We start from the raw sequence: 14,504 nt of genomic DNA, 5'->3' as shown, positions 1-14,504 counted from the left end.
TGGAGTGCAATGGCACGATCTCGGCTCACTGCAACCTCCGCCTCCCGGGTTCAAGTGATTCTCCTGCCTGAGCCTCTAGGGTAGCTGGGATTACAGGCATGCACCCCGATACCCAGCTAATTTTGTATTTTTAGTAGAGGCAGGATTTCACCATGTAAGTCAGGCTGGTCTCAAACTCCTGACCTCAGGTGATCCACCTGCCTCAGCCTCCCAAAGTGTTGGGATTACAGGCGTGAGCCACCATGCCCGGCCTGTAATAGCATTTCTATAGAGATATACGAAGATACAGAGAAAGTTGCAATTCTGAATCCCAAAAACAATCCAGTCAGAGACAAAATAGAGAAAAGGAAGAAACACATATTGAATGTAGTAATACTCTATTTTACTTAAATAGCTTTTATCATAGATTTTTTAAAAAATATTTTTCCTGTGGACTAATCCATTCTTGAATTGGTTTAAGAACTCAAAAAGTAAATTCTCTTGTTTTTCTTTCAATAGAAAATTAGATGTAGAAGAAAACAAGAACTAAGAAAGTTTTAAAGTTTACTGAAATCTAAATTACATTTTCTTATTGATTAACTTGATAATTTGAGAGTTTTTCTGAAATTAAAAATGACTCCAACACATTTAAAAATTTATGTACCATTTGACTATTGAGTGACTGATATGGATGGCTGATTAGCCAATAGCTGATTAGATGAGAGGATTCATTAAAATACAATTTATTCTATTTATTCAAAACTATAGGTGGAAAGGAACGTGAAAGTAATGGATACTTGTTCTTAAATCTAAATGAGATATAACAAATAATAAGAATAAAAGCAGCAAATATTTCTACATGATACTTATAACTCACTAAGTGGTTCAAAATATATTTGGTGGCCAGCCACTGTGGCTCATGACTGTAATCTCAGCAATTTGGGAGGCTGAGGCAGGAGGATTACTTGAGCTCAGGAGTTTGATACTAGCCTGGGAAACAGTGAGACTTTGTCTCTACAAAAATGAAAATAAAAAAAAATTAGCCAGGCAAAGTAGCACATGCCTGTAGTCCCAGCTACTCCAAGGCTGAGGTCGGAAGATCACTTGAGCCCAGAAGGTCAAGGCTACAGTGAGCCATGATTACACTACTACAATCTAGCCTGGACAACAGAGTAAGACCCTGTCTCAAAAAAAAAAAAAAAAAAAAGAAATTCACCCAAGGTTCTTTAGCTCATAAATCACAGAGATGGGATTCAAACCAGACAGCCTGACTACAGCATCTATACTCTTTGCTATCATATTATATTGCTTAGCGTGTAGCATTAAGCGCACCTAAAGTTCAGAGTTTGTTATACATATGATCCTCTCATTTTTTAAATTAAAATCCGTGTTTCTGGAGTTTTTTAGTCTCAGATTACTTGCAAAGAACATTCATATTCCTTTACAGATAGTTTTCATTTTTTTCTGAAAAAGAAATTTGTGTGTTGTCTTTTTATCAAGAAGAAAATCATGTTTGCCAATCTTTCAGTTTCCATCGCTAAAGCATTTGCTAATTACACTTTTTTATTGCTCATTGTGTTTATGAAAACTATTTTATTCTAAAAATGTCACAGCGAAAATGCCATCCGTGAATTTCATCAACATAATTCTCTGGAAAATTACCCAGTAATCACAAAATATTAAAAGGCCAGATAGTATTTGATTTTAAGAACCTAGATGATTCTGAAGCTGCTGCTTGTTATACTTGCCATGAGTTGCGCCCTAATAATAGAAGAACCTCCCCTTCAGTCACTTATGCAAACCCACACAGCAGTAATTTATACACATAGTGATGATGAATTAGGAATGCAGCTATACCTACTTAAAGGACAGCTTTTTCATGTTTTATGTTTAGCTAACACCTAGTTGCATATAATTGTATGTTTCCTACTCCTTAAGCAACATTTAACAGTTAAAATGCTAACTTTCAAATAGCCATTCATTCAACATTTTACGTCTCATGCAACCACAAGACAGCCATTTAAATGCATATATTTAATTCGAGGAACTTTGCATTTTACTTGTCAATCATTTACACGATTATTTCATAATCATATGTGGATTTATGTGGTTTTTACAAATATTAATGTTAATGTTCTTCTCAGATGTAGAAAAAGGATAAAACATACATAGTAGATATTTAAACTTGAAATCTTCTTGTCTTTCGATCGCCTTAAAGATATCTGAATTACTTCCTATATCTAAGATTCAATAAGCAGTACCTAATTTATGCAGACTCTGGAGGTAAAATATGCAGATGACTGAGTGCAATGCCAAAAAAGCTCCAAGAATTTTTTCATGATTAGTATGTTTTTCTCTGTTTATCACTACCACCAACAGACAGTAAAACATTGCTAGTGAATGCAATAAAACAATAGCCATTAAAGTCTTTATTACTTGTAATATATATTTGAACTTAAATAGCCCCCAATAAAATTACACTTAAGTAAGATTATATCTTCTAGGGCATCTTACTCTGTAAGGGATTATTTGTGTAAATTATTAAAATTTTATTGTAAGATTTATTGGACTCTGGTTCTCACCTGTGGATACATTTTTAAATCATTTGGTCAGCTTCAAAAATATGTAATTATATCTGGGCCTTACCTTTCCAGGATTCTAATTCATTTGGTCCAGAAAGAATCCCAAATCAATGCAGCTTTACAAGCAAACAGCTTTAGTCTTAACTAAAACACGGAAAGAGAAAGAATATTGAACTACACATTCTAGATTCAAGCTCTCGTCCTGACTCTGAAAATAAATTGTTACCTGATCTTGCGTAGGTTATTTAACCTCTCTGAATCAGACATTTCTCATCCTTAAAATGTAGGCTTGAACTACATGATCTCTAATCACATAGCTTACTTGGTACCACATTAAGAATATAGAACCACAACTTCATTATCTCTTGACCTGTATGTGCCTTTAAACATTAGGCAACCTTAGGCAAGTATGCAAAGGTATTGGCTAAAATATTCTAGAGTGATAGCACAGATAATGTCCTCAGGATATGGAAAAATTATACATCTTATAAACAGGTTTCTCCGGTTTTCTAAAATCTTGACTTCATCTCTCCTAAGATTTTTGCTTAGGCTTTTTTTTTTTCCTTTTTTTATGTTCCTCCCTTTGCTTAAAACATATGAATCATGAACTCCACAGAACACAATATGAGGATTTAGGAGCTAGAAAATCCAGATCCTGCTGAGGATTAAGAAGTCAATCTTGTTGTATGACCCAAACCACATTCATAAAGAAAGTTTCAATTTTTCTGATGGGAGAAAAGTATATAAATTGAATATTCTAAATACCAGAAAAGAAAATAATCAGTCAAGCCAAAAAGACACCAAATTAAGTCAGAAGTCCTAGGTTTGAATCCTGTCTCTCACCATTTCTGATTCCCTTGGCCTTATGACACTGAAACTATATTAGCCTCATCTCTACACCTTGCAGATAGTTGCTTCTGTCCTTCATGGGACTCAAATAAGATTATGTTTAATGAAAGAGTGAGACAAAACTATAAGATATAATGATTGACAATAATACACATCAGATATTTGTTTAGGGCCAGGAGATACAAAAGAGTTAAAAATGGTAAGAGTAGTCATGATAGCGCTGGATTCTCAAAGAAGAAGGAGGTGGGTGTTCCCAAGAGGAAGCATAGGCACCAATAGCAGGTGGAACAATGACGTCAAAATAATAGGAATGGAGGAAAAGATGTGGCAGTAATGAGATCACCGGTAACCTTTCAGGAGAAAGTTCAGAAGCATAGAGCGGATATAAGTCAAATTACAGATGTATAAAATCATGTATTTCTTCTAATTCCAAATAATCCATAAGTGAGGATGGATATGAGTGAGCTTCAGAATGAGGACATTTACGACCTGGGCCTCTTGTAAGTTGTCAAAGTGTAAGTGTAAAACTCAGGTAGTAGAGATAAATCATTTTTCCATGTGGGCCTTTGTCTAACCTATGATATATTCAAATGAATAGGATAGAAAAGCTACTTATGGTAAATCTTACTATGACATGCATACTTACATTTTTCTATTTAATTTGAAAGAAACATCAAAAATAATTTTCTCTAATACTACATAGCAATTGTAAACATTATTTCTACTTAAGAAAAGTATTCTTGCACATTGCAATAATGAGATTAGGAACAAAGTGATTCTCTAAGATTCTATACTTAATATTACATTCAATCCTTATTTAAAGTTACTGGTCTCTCTTCTTTTTCCTTTCCAATCTACCTCAGTTTTGGGGGAAAAACTTTTATCTTCAGTGAGGGCTAAAAGCTGAGACTGAGAAACAAATATGAGTCAACGTGCTCAGTGTTAACATGGTGCTATGGAACTTGAACTGATTTGAACCTCAGAATGGCATATCAGAAAAATGATGAAATGAAAGAAAATCATTCTTAAGGCTTCTAGACTCTACTTTCAAGTGACTGTGTCTCTCTCAGACTATAAATCCACCCTCAGAATCCCTCAAAACGCTTGTCATCTCACCAATCAACCCCACAAACTTCCTGAAACACCATTAATTTTCCTTCCTCTAAAGATATCTTCCAAAACACACTTACATATAACATCCAGTTAACTTTCCACCTTTGTACCAGAAGAAATAATACTTTAGATCTGTTCTTTCTGACTCAGTGCAACTGTGTTCTTAAGAGTATATGAAAAAAATGAAGTTAAATGAAACTCCAAATCTCACTAACAGAATATCTAAGTTTTATGTAAAGTTTGAGCCAATTCCCTAGAGGCCATCTGTGTCCTACCTAGATGACAAGGTGTGTCTTTGGACTTGGAAAACATATATCCCATGTACCGTGGGTCTCCAAAACAAATGGTTGTTCATTTATAGCTACCCTTCTCTTTATAGCTACCTGTAATGCCAGTCTCGTGAACATTAGAGCACTCAAAGATGAAACTTTCTGCTCTTTATTAACATATCTGCTGTACCAAGGTCTCTGGAAGCTCTGAGAAACCCTGACCCTCCAAAATCACAGGTCAATAAAATATATTTAGAAGGAAAAAACTAAATCAAACTCAATAGTACAACAACAAGGTAGGAATTTTTTTTTTATGTTAGAGGGTAAATTTGAGGGTTGAAGCCTTGGGGTTATATCACATTTCCACTTTTGTGACTTTTGAATTAAAAATATTTTATATGACACTTGAGATCAAGTTAATTGGTACTTTTGCTTATTTCTTGTCCTGGTCACTTCTCAAATTAGTCTCTACTTAAATACCACTTCCTTCAGAAGTCTTCCCTGATCTTCCTGGACCATGTTAGGTTACTGGAGTGATAACCTTGCATTACATTTTGGACTTATTCTATCATAAAACTTATCACTTCTTCATATATCTGTTTCTTTGCTTCTCCCATTAAAAGGAAAGCTCTAGAAGAAAGAGATAATTCTCTTTTTTATTTATTTTATATTCTTGGTACTTAACATGGTATCTGACACACAATACATGCTCAGTAAATATTTGGTAAATAAATTAATTGGTAAATGTCTATTGACCTCACTGACCATTTTGTGCCATAAAATAAATATATAAATAAAAAACAGGCCAGGCACAGTGGCTCACGCAGTGATCCCAGCACTTTGGGAGGCTGAGGCAGGCAGATCACCTGAGGTTGGGAGTTTGAGACTAGCCTGACCAACATGAAGAAACCCCCGTCTCTATTTAAAAAAATACAGAATTAGGTAGGCATGGTGACACATGCCTGTAATCCCAGCTACTCGAGAGGCTGAGGCAGAAGAATCGCTTGAACCTGGGAGGCGGAGGTTGTGGTGAGCCAAGATCGCACCATTACACTCCAGCCTGGGCAACAAGAGTGAAACTCCGTCTCAAAAAAATAAATAAATAAAGAGTAATTTTGGAGGCATTATTTAAGTACCATGTAAAGAAAGTAAGCTGAGAAATATCTTTTATGAGTACTTTTTGTTCTTAAATCAGAACTTAAGATGTTGTTAAATATAGTAGCTTTTTTCTATATCCTCTGACTTTTTATATTAACTCATTTACCACATTGTTCTTCATTGCCATTTCTTAAAAAGAAGACTCCTTCTTCCTGGCCCCTCTTCATGTATTCTTTATTGACTTGCTTCTTACCTCCTTCTGAGTCTTGTCTGGTTATTATTCTCCCTTAAATCTTTACCAGTCTCTTATTCTACTACTTTCTTTTCTTTCTCACCATACTTAAGTCCCATCTTCCCTGAGCCCTCACAAAGTCCTCCACTTTATCATAACCTTTAACAGTTTCACCTTTTCTTCATTGTTAAATATCTCAAAAGACAGGTTATAACTGACTTTCTAAAAATCATAGCAAAAACATTTTCTCCACTCTAACTGTTGACTTCCAGATTTTGTTCCCCTTCTCATTCTAAACTGGTTACCATCATCCCTGTGTTTAGATGTTAAAATCTCAATTATAGTTCAACTTTTATTTGCAAAACCATCCCATTTAAGAAGTCATGATTTTGCAGTTGGGTGTGTATTTTTACATCTTTAAAAATCCCCATAATGTTTTACATATATCATTTGTTTTGTATCAGAAAGGCTGCATGGCACACTAGAAGTAGGTGAAGGCTCTTAGATGTCCGCCTTTGAATACAGGCTCCACTGCTAAGTAATTGTGTGATATTGAGCAAGTTTCTCATATATAAAATGAGATGATAAGACAGTTGTGAAAATGAAAGTACTAAAGTAAAAAATTTTAGAACATTGCCTGGCACATATAAGTTACTCAATAAGTACTAGCTATTGCTCTTCCTAGTGCTGATTTAAAAGTTGTGTCCTCCTCAATGCCAGGTTTGAATATTCTTGAAGCCACAATGACGCCTTCCTTGTGTTTGGATACCCTGCTGTCTCTAGTGTATTTGTTTTGCATGTAGTAGACCGTAAATATATGGTTGTTGAATGAATTTTTTGATTACCAAAGCTGAATTCCATTTGATAGATTTGTAAAAGGAAAATAAATCTCCAGACCCCAAATTCACTATGCCAAAAGAGAAAAGTTAAGTGTGGAAGCTGAATCACACACACACACACACAAACACACAAAACTGCCTTTCCTTTTGTTGCTTAACTGATAGATATACATGTAGAATGCCACATGTCTTTGCGGTGGCCTCCCTCACCCTGACTATGTATTCATATATAAACTGCTTATCTTCAGGGTACAGAACAAGAAAAACCAGAAATTGTCCCCCGCACCCTGCCCATCCTGAGCCAAATGTATACTTGACTTCTTCCTCTACTCGATGTTGATTTATGTAAATTGCAGGTGTACTGAGCACGAGATAAATATATAATTGTTTCCTCCACCCCTTCTCTTTACGTGCAACATGTGGATTCAGTGAGGCTAATCAAACTGTCATAGCAATGTGATCATACCCTCCATCTTTTTTTTCTTTCCCCTTTCCCCTCCTGCCCACTTTTTCCCCTTTAAATATCAAAGCCCTCAAAATCCTCTTTGAAGAAAGTGCAGGCTACAGATTCTACTCTGGCTTGTGTTTCTTTATCCGGGGCATATCCTCAACCTTGGCAAAAAGGAAAAAGAAAACCTTCTAAATTGATTGGAATGCACCTCAGTCATTTTATTTGGTTTTACAGGTTATAGGAAGAGGTGAAAATTACATTGGAACTAGGTCATTCTATATCTGATAGTAATCAAACACTACAATATTAATAATTATTGCAACTATGATTCCTGTTACATTAATGATGTGTATGTTATCTCAACTAGCTCCCAGACCAGTTTTGTTAGACACCTATGATTCAAATTTAGGGCCAATGGTAAGGAAGGGTTGCCCATTAACCAGTCCACATAAGATTACTTCTCAACATTGATCAGTATCACTCACAAGTCACAATGTCATATAATGGGTTTGGTGGAGCCTGTTGAGCAGATGAAATACTTTAAGAAATCTTCAGAATATGCTGCTTTTTGAAGACTTTATGACATCTCGAATCATGTTAAGAAAAGCTGGTCAGATATGAGATGCATCATTTTGAAAAAAATACTGTGTAGCTTAAGGAGCCAACGGACTCCTATTGGCAACTCAGCAATTGGAGTCTAACCAACACAATATCTTTGTGCACCACATAAAAAGAAACTGATCTCTTTTGGATGTTTATTTGAAAATTAATACAGGAATGATGCTGGAACCTAAAAGACAAATACATCTGCAGTGTTATGAGGAGAAGACACATCACCCAATTCCATGGATTTACTAAGTTATTTGCTATGCCCACTTTTTGCACTTAAAGCATTTGAAATATTTTCACATATGTTTCTCTATAAAGGACTTAGAGTGTAAGAGACAGGCCAAGTTATTCAATAATCTTAGGTTTGAAACCAAAGCACTTTTTAGATAGATACAAAAATAGCATGAAACTTATAATGTTATAAATAAATAAACTGCTAAAAATATCCAGCTACTTTTTTTATTGCTAACAAAATTCTTGCTTCCAACTTCTTCATTGATTGGTCTATACATGTGTTTAGTTATAACTTTTCTTCTAAATACGCCTTCATTATATTTTATTAGAGTTTGAAGTTTGTCATTTAAAAATCACCTTACCAAAATGTTACCATTTTCATGAGGTTTTCTCAACCTCATGAAGTAGTATGTGGTCTTCTAGACCTAAAATCCTTTTTAAATTATGATGCAACATACCCAGGAATATATATTCACTTATATCTGAAATAAATATTTAAAAAGAAATTGTTGAGAAGCCACTTTAATCTTTTTAAATTTCATTTGAAAGCTAAAATATAGCTGAGATTTATTAAAATTTATTTAATGACACATTAATTGGTTACAATAAGCAATTTAGAAAAAAAGTGGTTTGATGGTGCTTTAGAACAGTGACTATCTTGTGGATCCTGAAGCCTTAGGAGCTTTCTGAGGGAGCTGGGGGCTAAGAGTCTCTGTAGGGGTCAGACATTGGAGAGAGAATATGTGTTTCTGAAGAAGATAAATTCCAGGTTCTCACTCTCACTATTGCTATTTTTTATTATGTATATAGGTCTTCCACATAACATTTCATTTCAAGAAACATATTATTGGTTTAAAAAGTTTGACAGTTACCTCTGTACATTATAATTTCCCTAACTTATAGGTTAAATCCTCTACGACAAAAACTACTACATCTAAAATTACTGTAAAAAAAGATTTCTCATATGATTTTTTCATTTCAAGGAATACTCTAGGTATAAGTACAGTAAAACTTGTCTGGGCCCTTAGAGTTTCTAATAATGCAATTTCCCTTACATTTTTTAAATATAGCATCATTAATTTTGGAATTAATATTACAGGCTTGTGTGAATTTGTTTAAATAATTTGCTTGTATTTTAATCATGAATTCAATGTTAAGTTTTGCTCAGAATTTAATGCTAAGTTTTGAGTGCTCATTGTTTTGTTTCTGGTAAGGGAATAAATTTTACCTTCTTAAGGCCAAGATACTTTATTTATTGCTTTACTCTTCATGGCTTTTTGGATAAAGAAGATTTCACTTTAGTCGAAAGGAAAATTAGACTTTATCAGTTCGTCAGAATGGGAACAGATTGTTCCTAGAGAAATGTGTGATATTTCAAGCACAAAGGTAGCATTCCACAGTTTTAAACTAATTAGAAAGAATTGAAAACGGTTATCAGAACTTCCTAAAATCGCTCAGTTTAAGACAGGTAAACAAAACCAGTTTATAAAGATGAATCAAGATTATGGTGCAGTTAGGGGAGGGGTAGAAGACTAGGAAGCAAAGAAAGAGAAAATTTGTATTTATTGAATGTTCAGATTGTGTGAAAAATTAAGCTAGGTACATTAGACATGTTCCTTCTTTTAATCTTCAAAACGATTCATGGACTTGGTATAATAATCTCCAATTTATTAATGAAAAACTGAAAGTTAAATAACACATTCAATATCAGGCAGTGATGAAGCTGGGATTTGAAACTAGGATTATTAGATTTCAAATCCCTGGCCTTTCTGGTGCTCCATTTACATCGCAAGACTGGTCTACTTCTGCCATAGAGTTGACCTCCTAACTACTGCCCAAGCACCAGGTTTTCTCACTGATCGTGGTCTGAATATTACACACTGTTCTCCATCAATTCAGTCCTCTAGTCACCAATCCCCTTGTGGCTCTTCCTCCTCCTTTGGAGACTGTCTCACCCCTCAGACTCTCAGCACTCTTCAACTCACTTTTAGCTTAGTTTCTGCTTGATCCCAGTTTGGCTTTAACTTTTGACTACACAGCATCAAACTATGTTGGGTTAATAAGCCTCTTAGTTTAAAGCCATATCACAGGCCAACTTTATAAACCCCCTCCTCCAAGAAAGTCACATCTCCTTAGCTTAAACGGGACTCCAAAAGTAGAGAACACATGCAGACACTTCATCTCACAGTAACCCATGCTCTGGTGAGGAAGCATTAGGTCCAGGATTTGAGGATCATTTGCATGAGAATTACAGGAGCTGGCTGAGAAGTCCAAACAAGTAGACTATTTGAGGCTGACAATTGGCCTCCACTCTCAGAGGCCTGCAGAGCCAAAAATAACATTTTTCCTAACCTAAATCGTCTATCAGATAGGGAGGAGGGTCATCCAAATGGGAGGATGGTTGGGCAGTATTAGCTTGAAGTGAGCATCACTAGTTGGGGCTGAGAGGATACGGGGTGCATGAAAGGCAAACAACTCAGAATGTTTCCTAGCCAGAGGATGAACAGAAAAGGCCAGAATGATGAGTAAACAAATTGAAAAGCTGTAGTGTCTGGTTCTATAGAAAACTGAGGATGTAGGGGCACAGTTTCTTTGTCATATGACAACAGAATATAATGCTGTTGAGGAAAAAGGGATTTCTCCTTGTTTTTAAAACCATATGAAAGAAAACAATCAAGAATTTTTTTTCAAGGGAAATATAGATCAAAGGCACAAGAAAGCAAGCCCATCTATGGAGGTCTGTTGTACCTGGGATCCTACTGATAACCTGGAGATTTCTGGTGTGTGGAGTTTCCCAAAAGACTCTTCTCTCTTCTAGATTAAATAAAGACTTGGGGAGGGAAGATGGATTTCTCTAGGCCATGCTAGAATGGCCTGAGGAACACTTTTTAAATTCTTTCCTTTTCTGGATGGCAGACCATGCCCTATGTCTTGTACTTTTTTGCATATTCTCCAGTGCCTGGCTCTGTACACGGAACATTATTGTACTCTATTAATATTCTTTAAATGAATGAGCGAAGTGATGTTAAGTGGAATGATATATGGGAAATCATTGAAGGGGGTGGGAACTAAAGACATGAACTTGGTGCCAGCTAGGTTCAAATCCTGACTACCCCATTTACTAGTTGTGTGACTTTGGGCAAGTCATTTAATATTTCTGTGCCTGATTTTCTTCCCTTGTATAGCAGAAATAATAGGATCACTATCTCCTAAAATGTTGTGGGTCTTAAATAGGCACAAAATATTTAAAACTGTGCCTGGCCCATGGTAACAGTTCAGTAAAGTTTAGCCATTTTGAACTTGGAAACTATGAATCATACAAGGTTTTTACTGTTTTTAAAATGACCAAGATTGGATTAAAGACTGATGCAATACAGTAAACTCATGATATTCAAGAGTTTAATACTAAAATTTGACTTTTTATTGTCATTTCTAAAGATTTTAATTTGGAATATTTGTAATTTTACTTAGGCTTGAACTTGAATTGCCAGTACTTTTAGGCATGTATGCAAGATCAGTCTTCATTCTGCAGAAAGTTCCCAAATATTGCCCACAACATCTGGCATTTCTTATCTTTACACATGCAATATCTGTTTTACTAATAAGCACTATGAGGACAAGAATTATGTGTGTTTTATTTCCAGAGGCTAATAAAGTAATAGAAATGGCTAAAAATGATGGTGCTTTTACTATGTGCCAACTACTATGCTGAATTTACATAAATACATAACTTAATATCCTAATTCAACACTTACAATAACCATTTGAAGTTGGCAATATTATTGTAACAGATTATTATTCTGAGACATTCACCCTTTTAGCCCCACTTCCATCCATGTGTGGAAGGTACTTCCCTACCTCTTGATTATGGTTTTGGCCATATGATTTGCTTGAGCCAATGGGATGTAGGCAGATATGATGCAAGCAAGAGGCTTGAGAAGTACTTGCATGGATGGGCTTGCTTTCTCGCACCTTTGACAGCACTGGCAAAATTAATGCCTGGGATAGTCACAGGTCTCAGGGGAAGGAGCGAGTCCTGTAGAGCAGAGCTAAGCCCCCAGATAAAACCAGTCTAGATTAGCCTATCTCCAGCCAAATCCCAGACTCATGGGGAAACCCACCTAAAACCAGCAGAACTTCCCAGCTTTGCATTGACACTGCTTTGTCTGTATCCTGCAAATTTTGGTAAGTTGTATTTTTATTTTCATTTAGTTTAAAATGTGTTTACATTTCACTTGTGACTTCCTTAACTCATGTAGTATTTAGAAGGGTGTTGTTTCATTACAAAATAGTTGGGAATTTTCCAGCTATCTTTCTGTTGTTGACTTCAAGTTTAATTCCAATATTGATTTTGAGTGCTCTAAAATCTTATTGTATAATTGTTATTCTTTTAAACTTGAGGTTGTGTTGAGGTGTGTTATAAGGGCCAGAATGTACACTATCTTGATGAATGTTCCATGTGAGCTTCAAAAGAACGTGATTTTTGCTGTTGTTGGACATATTCTATAAATGTCAATTAGATCATATTGATTGACAGTGGTCTTCAGGTCATTTATATCCTTACTGATTGTCTGCCTGCTTGATTTATTAACTACTGAATAAGGGGTGTTAAAGTCTCCAAATATTATGGCACTTTGTCGGTTTCTCCTTTCACATCTACCAATTTTGCCTCGCATTGCTTGTCTCTATGTTACTAGGTGTATACAAACTTAGGATTGCTCTATCTTCTTAGAATTAACCCCTTTATCATTATGTATCAGTTATCTTCCAGATCAAAAATGAAAGGTTTTATTTACCTTCACACATACTTTCTTTGATGTTCTTCCTTCTTTATGTAGATTCAAGTTTTATTTTTATTCTCCCTAAAGAGCTATCTTTAACATTTCTCACGGTGCAAGTCTGCTGGTAATGACTTCCACCAGTTTTTGTCTCAGAAAGTCTTTATTTCTTCTTCACATGTGAAGGGTGATGCCGCTGCATATTGGATTCTAGGTGGTTGTTTTCTGTCTTTCTTTCTTTTAATTATGTCCCTTCACTTTGTTATTGTTTGCATGGTTTCTGATTGGAAGTTTATTACAGTTCTTATTCTTAGCTCTCTATGGGAATGTTCTGCTCTAGTTTATTTCAATATTCTTCTTTTGTCTTTGGTTATCTGCAGTTTGAATATGATATGCCTAGTCCTAGTTTGTTTTGTTATTTACCTTGCTTTGTATTCTCTGAGCTTCCTGAATCTGAATTTTGTTGTCTGTCATAAATTTGGGAAAATTCTTAACCACTATTACTTTAAATACTCCTTCTGCCCTGTTTTCTCTTTCCTTTCCTTATAATATTCCCATTATGTAAATGCTACACTTTTGAAATTTTTCCATATGCTTGGATGTTTTGTTCTGTTTTTGTGTATTCTATTTTTTTCATTGAATTTCAGTTTTGAGCAGTTTCTATTGATTTATCTTCAAGTCCACTGATTTGCTTATCACTTGTCCTGACTTATGTCCTGTCTACTCTTGGAGCCCATCAAAAGTAATCTTCAACTCTGTTATAGTATTATGGTTTCTAGTGTTTCCTTTTAGATATTTCTTAGAGTTTCCATCTCTATGTTTATGCTAACCATCAAGTCTTTCATATTGTCTGCTTTTTCTATTAGAATCTTTAACATAATAATCAGTTATTTTTAATTCCTTATCTCATAATTCCAATATCTTTGTCATATCTGAGTTCTGATGCTTGTTTTATCTCTTCATATAGTGCTCTTTCTTGCCTGTAGGCATGCCTTGTAATTTTTTTGTTGAAAGTAGGGGGGCATGATATATCAGGTAACAGAAAGTTGGGTATATAGGCTTTTAAATTCCTCTAGAGTTTTTTTCTGGGGGGGTTGTTTGTTTGTTTTGCATTTTTGTTTCTCATCATTACTTTGGACTTTCCTAAGTACTCCTCCGTGGAGACAGTCTGTACACCTTCCAGCTGCTCTTTTAGCTGTATTCCACTGTTACCATACTGGAGAACCACTGATGTACCGGTGAGGGATATAAAAAGGGGAATGCCCTATAATCTGTAAAACAAAAAATAAAATTTTAAGCCACCCCAACCCACTAAAGAGATCCTCTGTGGGCCTAGGGGATCCCAGAGAAAACTGAAAAACTAAATTCCTGGCCATGTTGGGAAGGGAGGTCAGAAGTGCCTCATTAAACCCCATCCCTTTGGGAGTTTAGGCACAACTGACCAGCATTAACATTAAAACAGAGATCATAA

The 14,504-nt window shown here is 35.3% G+C and overlaps 1 protein-coding gene across 1 annotated transcript in view; it reads right to left on the bottom strand.

Moving 5' to 3' along the window:
* EREG (epiregulin) overlaps nt 1–5,311 on the bottom strand; it is a 32,392-nt gene extending 27,081 nt beyond the window's left edge. Inside the window, exon 1 of the mRNA XM_055384129.2 lies at nt 5,273–5,311. Within this exon, the coding sequence (XP_055240104.2) occupies nt 5,273–5,311 (39 nt within the window). The remainder of the gene's footprint in view (nt 1–5,272) is intronic.
* Nucleotides 5,312–14,504: the final 9,193 nt, after the last annotated feature.

This window comes from Gorilla gorilla, chromosome 3, assembly GCF_029281585.2.
Source record: "Gorilla gorilla gorilla isolate KB3781 chromosome 3, NHGRI_mGorGor1-v2.1_pri, whole genome shotgun sequence".
Lineage (NCBI taxonomy): Eukaryota > Metazoa > Chordata > Mammalia > Primates > Hominidae > Gorilla > Gorilla gorilla.
The sequence above is the reverse complement of the archived record's forward strand: the minus strand, read 5'-3'. Positions and strand labels throughout refer to the sequence as shown.